Consider the following 9342-nt stretch of genomic DNA (forward strand, 5'->3'; position numbering starts at 1 on the left):
ACACACACACACACACACTCTCTCTCACACACACACACACACCTGTATGTAGTTTCCTGATGCCGTGTGTTTCCATCTGCTCGACAGCGGCTGTAAAGACATCAGACAAACATGCATCAGTAAACAAGACACAGTGAACTGCTACTAATCCACGGCCTTTCTCTTCATTCATAAATAAACATTACCTATATATCGCATCTTCAGGAGAGTTGCTATGGAGACCTTTTTTCATGACATCACACATCAGCAGTCAGCACTTTACACGAGATTCATGAGATTATTTTACAGTAATGTGATCATATGCTTGAGTGAACATCTCCTGATCTGGGTCTGATCACACAGCACTGTAGCGTCTGGACCAATCAAACACACAATATATATTTTGTTAGCTATATTTAACAAATACTCTGTAACACCCCTCAGTTAACAAGCCATATGAGGACCTATGGACCCTTCCCCCGAGATGCGTAACACCCCAGGAAGCCGAACAGGCCCCTGGTTCCAATGTTAGACCAGTTTAAGTGTTTATGTGTATGTTAGACCAGTTTAAGTGTTTATGTGTATGTTAGACCAGTTTAAGTGTTTATGTGTATGTTAGACCAGTTTAAGTGTTTGTGTGTGTGTTAGACCAGTTTAAGTGTTTATGTGTATGTTAGTCCAGTTTAATTGTTTATGTAGTATGTTAGACTAGTTTAAGTGTTTATGTAGTATGTTGGACTAGTTTAAGTGTTTATGTAGTTAATAAAGTCTTACTTGTATCACACTTGATGTTGTTCATTGTTTGCTCATAACTGGAGTCCCTTATCATGCAGATTTATGCTACAAGCTCTTTGTAGAATTGTACAGTAAGAAAGTTATTTCCCTTAACCAGGAAATTAACGTTCTTAGAATTGACAGACAGTTGACCCTGAGAGGTCAAGTAAATATCTACAGCGGATCTAAATATTTATAATTAATTATAACTAGTTATGATTAATTATTCATATTTCCCCATGAGCTGATTCGCTACAGCACTCTTCATCTTTATAACACATTTGATAGGCTAAATATACTAATGCAGGGTTATTATAGTCAAATAAAACTAAAATTAATACCCTAAAAAAAAAAAAAAGTTTTATTTCAGCTAGTTTTATTTTTCAGGATTCAAAGTTCAAAAGAACAGCATTTATTTGAAACAGTAACGTCATTCAATGTTACAAAAGATTTCTGTCACTTTTGATCAGTTTAATGTGTCCTTGATGAATAACAGTGTTCCTTTTCACATCAGATCTTACTGTGAGATTGTGTCTGCTCTGTCTGCTGAGGGAATCAAACACAGACAGACAGAACGAACAAACAAACCTCGGCTGGATTTATGTGCTTGTCTAGTAAATCAGTTCTACTTCTCTGGTTGCTGAATCACTCATACAGGCTCGACTAGAAAAGCGAGAACACGTCCTGTGCAACAGGTTTTAATAATACAATCCATCCGGTGATTAAACCGATTTCACCACACGAGGTTTCGCAACTGATGCCCTGTCATTCTCTCACCTCACGGCATTTATGTCACACGAAAAGGAGCATAAATTGTCATTTTCACATTGATAACATCTTCCTCATAAAGCAGCTTCTCTGTTAACATTCAGCAATGGCTTAAAAAACACCTTTAATAAAAGCACAGCAGTAGTGTTAATTTCGTTAACGAAAACTATGACGAAAAAAAAAGATTTTCCCAGGACTAAAATGAGATGACAGTAAGGTCAATAAATGATAACTGTGACTATATCAACATGCAATATCGCTGACGATAAAAGATGAGACTAAAATATATAAATAAATAAAAAAAACTATACCAAAATCTTATTTTCATTGGGAAAAAAGAGAGAAAATATTATTGCGGACTGCTGTACTCATGTGTGCGGTTGCCAGATATCAGGAGTTCAAATCCCCAAATCAGAGGTTAATAGGTTAAAAGAAAACATTTTCTGACCAGTGTTTTGGCTATTTTTTTAAATCTGGCAACCATGCACACACGCTCACTCTTCACTGCAACGATGATCTGAAAAACAGAGTTTAGCGATCTCTATGTGAGATGTTCAGCTTAAAGGATAGTTCACCTTCAGTTGCTGGTCCCCATTGACTTACACAGTGTTTTTTTTTTTATTCCATACTATGGAAGTCAATGGAGACCAGCAACTGAAGGTGAACTATCCCTTTAAATGAAAGTGTCGTTCAGCCGGTCTGTGTTCTGTCACCAGATCTCGACTATTTAGTTTGTGATTGTGTTTGCTGAATAAATGCACTTACTCACCCGCTGTTGTTTTAATAGAGAAACATTATTGCAATTTGGAATTATTGGAGTTACTATTAGGAATTTCACTGTTATAATATTTTTTGTTTGTTTTTTACCAGTTTTCATAATGTACACAGAGAGAGTGCATATCTAAGTCTTTGATATTAATTTAATATTTGATAATTAAATAGCCTATAATGATGTAAAATAAACCATGTGTGTGAGTCCACATTCTATTGATTTGTGCTTATTGGTGAAAGTGCAATACCTGCAATGTAAAAATGAATCTCTCAAATGACAACAATCATTGCAATTATAATTCTAAGCATAAATATATATATATATATATATGAAGAGTTTATTTGCAAAAACAGATAACTCCGTTTTTTTTGTTTTTTTCAAAAATCATGTTTTTTCAAATTTTTAATTTTCAAAAATCATGTTTTTGTGTTTTATTGTGTTAGTTAGCTGTATTTTGTAGTTATTTTTTAACCTGATCAAAATAACCCAACTGCAGTTTGATTGAGATTAAATGGAATGCACAATAAAAAAACATGATTTTTGAAAATTGTTAGGAACAGAGTTATCTGCTTTTGCAAATACACACACACACACACACACACACACACACACTGTACTGACTGACAGGAGAATCAGCTCTTGCTATGGTGACAGATAATGTCAGTGTATTTATATTGATCATTTTACAAAGAAACCGCTTTGTATTTACAAATTCATCCTTTAAGCCTCCCATCAATATTTCAAGAACTTCCAAGTCTTTTTATATTCTGACTTCAAGCAGTGAAAGCTTTGTTAAAATATTCCACCTAATTCAACATAAAAACATGCGCTCAGTTGATGCTTTAAATTTTTAAGTATAATCAAGTTTGCTGTGATGTCATTTCAACTCGACTGTGAGTGAAGTATTTCTTATACAACAGTTCAGTAAGCAGGTAATTAATATCAGGTATCTTACGTTTCAGATGAAAACTGGCCGGTAGTTGTGTGTCTCGAGCAACACACAGATGCTCAGCCGATCAAATCTGAGGACTGGAACTGCTGTATGTTTCTAAAACCTCCTTGTTACACTAAAGGTTTGGTCAAATTAAAGTGAACAGCACTCACACACACACACACACAGCTACAGACAGAGATCCGCTCTCCTCCATTCCTCTCCCTCATCCTTCAGTCTTCATTTCTGTCCTCTTTTCTCTAGTTCCTCTGGTGTTTTACTCATTTATTTTACTCTTCTGTCGTTCCCAAGATGTTCAGAATCTCCCAACATTTCATTCTCTTCTAAACAACTGTCTAACACGCCTGATCTCGTCTGTTTGCCTATAATACATAGAAATGGTATTTTTAATCTGAATGTTTAATGACCAATAATCTGGATTTTCAATCCATAACATAAAGTCCTAAAACAAACTTAAAATAATTTGACAGCTAACTCATGATTAAAAATGTATGACTTTTACTGCACAGATTAATTCTCAGGTCTAAGTTTTCTTCTCATATTCATTTCGAATGGATCAGTTAGTGTGTGAGTGCACTGACCGGTGCTCTCTGCTCTCTTATTAAAGCATGTTTCTACTGAACGGCATGTAAAACAGTCTCTCTCTCTCCTGAGCCCATCTGACAGAGACACAAAGGCATTTTAGTAGTTACAGAATGACTGGAAAATACCTACACCAGTTTATAATGAGATGCTGTGGAGAGCATTCACAGTTTGACATTTCAGTGTAAAGGCATGAAGGACGCACAGCGTGGTGCATGTCATGGAGAAGTTAGTCTAGGAATAAATGTTGGAGTGTTAATGCATGACAGTTGGGATTTTCATACAGATTTACCTCGATCCTCATTAACTTGTAATCTTTTAAAGGGACAGTTCAGGCCAAAGTGAAAATGCTGTTGTCATTTACTCACAAACATGCATTTTCAAACAATTTGCATCTTGATACGGCATATTTAAATGTACATGAATGAGATTTAAGAGTTTTTACTCCATGTCCATTTAGCCAGTTAGCTTTGAGGTCATCTACACTACTGTTTGGGATCAGGGTTTTTTTTTTTTTTTATCAATGTTACAATGTTACTAGAATGTTACACAATATTTCTATTTCAAATAAATGCTGTTCTTTTGAACTTTCTGTTCATCTGTGAATCCTGAAAAATAAAATGTATCACAGTTTCCACAAAAATATTGTGCAGCACAACTGTTTCCAACATTGATAATAATCAGAAATGTTTGTTGAGCAGCAAATCAGCATATTAGAATGATTTCTGAAGATCATGTGACACTGAAGACTGGAGTAATGATGCTGAAAATACAGCTGCGCATCACAGAAATAAATTACATTATAACAGATATTCGCAATAGAAAACAGCTGTTTGAAATTGTAATAATATTTCTCAATTTTTTTGTGTATTTCTTGCATATTCAAAATTAGTATTATGATACTTTTTGATACCTTTTGGGTGATTTTTGATATTTTTGAAGTTGAATTAACTCTTCTGAATTAACTCTCACTGTATGGAGAAGAACAGCCAAAGACAGACATTCAGCAAAATAATGACATGAAGGTCAGTAAATGATGACAATTTTCATTTTTTGGGTGGAACTGTCCCTTTAAGGGTTGAAGGAATACAGAAATTGTATCAGAGAGGGAAACGATGAACTGAAAACTGAAAACAAGAATGAAACACAAGGATTGACAGTAATCCAATCACACAGGCTTTATATCCGTAACACAACTGTGTCGGGCATCATGCTTTAAACAAACACGCCGAGTGAGAGAGAGAAAAACAATGACACGAAAGAAACCGGACGATGGCAAATGAGGAAAACCAGAGGTCAGAGGAAGGGTCAGGACAAATCTGCGCTCTGATTGGCTGAACTGCTCTAAATGGTTTCCATGGCAAGCAGCATCCAATCAGAGTATTCAGGTGGGGACAATCGCGAAGACACGTCAGATATATGACACACTTTATAAAGGTCAGATATATCACACACACACACCGGCCAAGAACATTGTCTTAGCTGGACTAAAACATCAGCAATAGCATTATTTTTTTCTCCATAATAAATTACAGCCACTAAACATTCATCGAACGACAGCGTTCTCCATTTGTTTTCTTTTTTAATCCATGCATTTACAGTATAAGGCATTAACCAAACAGAGTCACAACAGCATAGAAATCAGGGTCAAGGAAGAAGCTATTCTCAAACCAAAAGGCAAAATTTGGTGGGAACTTGAGACGATCGATATCTTCAACGTCACTGTACCTTATCGACCGGCGGATGGACGAACGAAATTGATTTTCTGAGGTAGACAATACAGGAATATTTCATTCTCCTTGCTCAAGATCATCCTATACTCTGGTGTATGAAGTGACTCTCTTTGAACATTAAATTAAAAGGTCCTTTTTCACGCTGATCTGCATGTCCAAGTGCACTTAAATGGCACCATCCATCTCTTCTCCTCTCGCTCTGCGCTATTACTGCTATTTTAAGGAACTTAATGATCTGTCTGCGTAGCGATTACTCTTCACATCTGTGGGTCTAACCGGAAAATGCTGAATGCTCGATTTCAGTCTTCTGGGGTTTATTTTTCTGTATGATCTGAAAATGTTCATGTTTAATGATTAGCTAATATTTCACCGAACCCAACTGATTGACAATATCGTCACAGAAAGTCCAGACGATGAGGTTTCGCTACAGTATGATTCAGTGTCTTTGTTCTCCGTTTACTGTGGCGTTTTAATGTTCAAGAATGTCTAATGATTCACATGTCCAGAAATCGTAACTATAAACATCCGAAAGGTAAAGTCCGAGCAACATTTCGTGTTTCTGTACAGTGTGTAACAGCGGAGATAAAGTGTGGGTGCAGGTCTAAGACTAAAGATCCACTTATGTGAAGAAAAAGGGAGAAAACGGGTTTGGAATCATGAAGAAGGCATTTGAAGGACAGAGAAACCGCGTTCCTCGAGACGAGACGAATGAGGCTTCCAGGAGTCTCCCTTTTTGCCTTCGGGATCTCAGTAGCACTTTAGTTTGTCGATGTCTTGTAAACGCTGAACAAATGTCCTGGTTCGGCAGCGTTTCTGCCTCTATAGTGTCCGAATGGCCACGGGGTACAGCAAGGACATGTGCTCGGCCCCTTTGATTGGTAGTTTGCGGCTGGAGTAGAAGTGGATGATCTCGGGAACGCTGTCGAACAGGCAGCTGTTCTGACCCAGTACGTACTTGTTGTCTTTGGTCCTGGAGAGCTTCATGTGCATGAAGCCTTGACTGCTCCTGGAGGGAGAGAGAAGAGAAGAGGACACGTAGATTAAGATGGAGAGCAGGGAGCGTTTAATAAAGGTAGAGGAGCAGAGAGAGGGAGGTTAATGGGAAGAAAACAACCTGTGATTAGTTGTCAGACAGCAGCAGTTCATTGGCAAACGCGTCACGTGTGGCAGTGAAATGTAGGGCTGGAGACCGGCGAGCTTTAATGAGCGCAGCAGTACTGCCTTTTAAATGCTGTCGGCTATCACTGGGGCTCTGAATGCAAAGCAAATTAAAAGCCAAGGACGGAGGGAAGCCACACACCTCAGGCTGATGTTTTGAGGTGTTGCTTTGGTGGTAAAGACTGTGTGCTGTTATTAGTACTGCTGATTATTACTCTTACTAACGGTTGAGGCTTTAAACAAAGGCCTTATCCTAAGTGCTAAAGTGAGTCATATCAAGAGACTATTAGAACCGAATATTATAGAGATTTGAGGCTCTTTTGATTTGGACTATCAAGTGACCACTTAACACCAGCCCAGAATACACTAGAAAACCCCCAAATCACCTTATCAACCGCACAGCAACGCTCTGGCAACCACCAGCAATTCAGCATGCAAAAACTACAACATGTAAAAAAAAAAATAAAAAAAATAAAAAAATAAATAAAACTAAAACTAAAACGGAGTAAAATAAAATAAAAAAATGCAAAAATAAAATGTAAATAAAATAGAAAATAAATAAAAGCAAAATAAACAAGTAAAAAGTAAAATAAAATAATAAAATAATAGATAAAATAAAAACAAAATACAATTAAAAAAGTAAAATAAGCAAAATCAAGTTCAAGTTCGTACATTTATAAGCACATTTAAAAACCACAAATGTTGCACCAAAGTGCTGTAAAATTCAATAAAACAAAATAATATATAATATAAAAATAATATAAAATAAAAATAAAGAGTAACATAAAATATAAAAGTAAAGTAAAATAAAATAAAATAAAAAATAATATAAGAACAAAATGCAATAAAATAAAAAAAATTAATAAAATAGATAAAACAATTATTTTTTTTTTAATTCAAATAAAATGATAAAAAAATTAATTAATAAACAAATAAATAAATAATAATGATGATAATAATCATAATGATAATAATAATAATAATAATAATAAATGTCCCAAATTATTGTCTCATAAAACCATTTGGATGTACTGGGCCATAAACTGCAGGCAGATTGTCCATAACTGCAATGTTTAATGACTGGGTTATCTTTAGAGAAAAGGATGGAAAACTAAATGAAGTTGCTTTGGTATTTAGCAGACGCTTTTCACCTAATGAGGCTTACATCACATTAACTGCATCACCCTGAAGCTGAACCTGTGTCTCTGCAGCCTTATTCTCACACTAAGAGAAAGAAAGAGTCCAGACACACACTCGTCCACTCTTCACACAGCACTTAATTACATTAGTAAAGGCTGCAATCTCACTAGTGATGAAAAATGAAAGATAATGTGCCTACGAACCGTACGGTGAGAACGGTAAATGACTAAATGTGATTTTAAATTTAGCCCAACACACCACATGATTTACTGCACAGTGCAGACGAGCGAGTTTTATACGGTAAGACGGGCCGTTTTCAGCTCATTCTCTATGGTTCATGCAAGGGATTGTGGGATTGAAACCAATGCTGTGTGGTGAAGCGTTTCTGTGAGAGTTTAATGGAAAACTGTGAAATGATTTTGATAAAAAATATTCACAAACATGTTAAACAGCTCCCAAAAATGCTATTAAATAATATATTTAAAAACTCTGTTGACTCCTAATAATAACTTTCATTAATAAATCTTTAACAAGCATTATATAATGCTTAACAGATCATTAGTTAATTTATACTCACATAGCTACAAATATGAGATAATGTGCTCGTAAATGCTTACCAATGAACTTATTGAACATTACATAATGATTAACAGGAATGAACATTAAAATTCTTGCAAATGATATTAAACTTCTGATTCATATATGATCATGTATTTTATATAAAAATATAAATACAAAATTAATTAGCAAACATTTAAAACATTTGTAAGCACATTATACCGTATTTGTAATGATTTGTATATATATATATATATATATATAGCATCAAATTATGCATCTCTCTCTCTCTCTCTATATATATATATATATATAAATGAAAGTCCACTAGTCTCTAGTAAGAACATCCTTCAATCAGAGTAATTATCCTTGCTATCATTAAATATAAATCAACTCCTCCATCTCTTCCACCCATCTTGGTTTAGGACTCCCGTTGCTCTCCGGCTGATTAGCTGCCTGTCATTAACGACTCTTCATCATCATTAGAGAGATGAGAAAACACTGGAGCCGCACGAACCCCTGAGAGCCTTCAGCACGACACAAACACACACAAACACTGACAAACACACAAACCACACACAACACACACAAACACCGCAGCTAAAAGCCCAGACAAAGAGTGTGTCATCAATCGCTCATCCAACACACACTCACTCTCACACACACACACACGCTCACTCACTCACTCACCCACACTCACTCACTCACTCACTCACTCACTCACACACACTCACTCACTCACTCACTCACTCACTCACTCACTCACACACACTCACTCACTCACTCACTCACTCACTCACTCACTCACACACACTCACTCACTCACTCACTCACTCACTCACTCACTCACACACACTCACTCACTCACTCACTCACTCACTCACTCACTCACACACACTCACTCACTCACTCACTCACTCACTCAC

At 36.0% G+C, this 9342-nt stretch overlaps 1 protein-coding gene across 1 annotated transcript in view; it reads right to left on the bottom strand.

The window, feature by feature from the left end:
• Positions 1 to 4730: 4730 nt before the first annotated feature.
• The window catches only part of LOC107711345 (SH2 domain-containing adapter protein F-like), a 40820-nt gene continuing 36208 nt past the window's right edge, over positions 4731 to 9342 (bottom strand). Inside the window, exon 6 of the mRNA XM_016516330.1 lies at positions 4731 to 6566. Coding sequence (XP_016371816.1) covers positions 6380 to 6566 — 187 coding nt within the window. The 3' untranslated portion in view covers positions 4731 to 6379. The remainder of the gene's footprint in view (positions 6567 to 9342) is intronic.

This window comes from Sinocyclocheilus rhinocerous, unplaced genomic scaffold (assembly GCF_001515625.1).
Source record: "Sinocyclocheilus rhinocerous isolate Xijiao unplaced genomic scaffold, SAMN03320098_v1.1 scaffold1499, whole genome shotgun sequence".
Classification (NCBI taxonomy): domain Eukaryota; kingdom Metazoa; phylum Chordata; class Actinopteri; order Cypriniformes; family Cyprinidae; genus Sinocyclocheilus; species Sinocyclocheilus rhinocerous.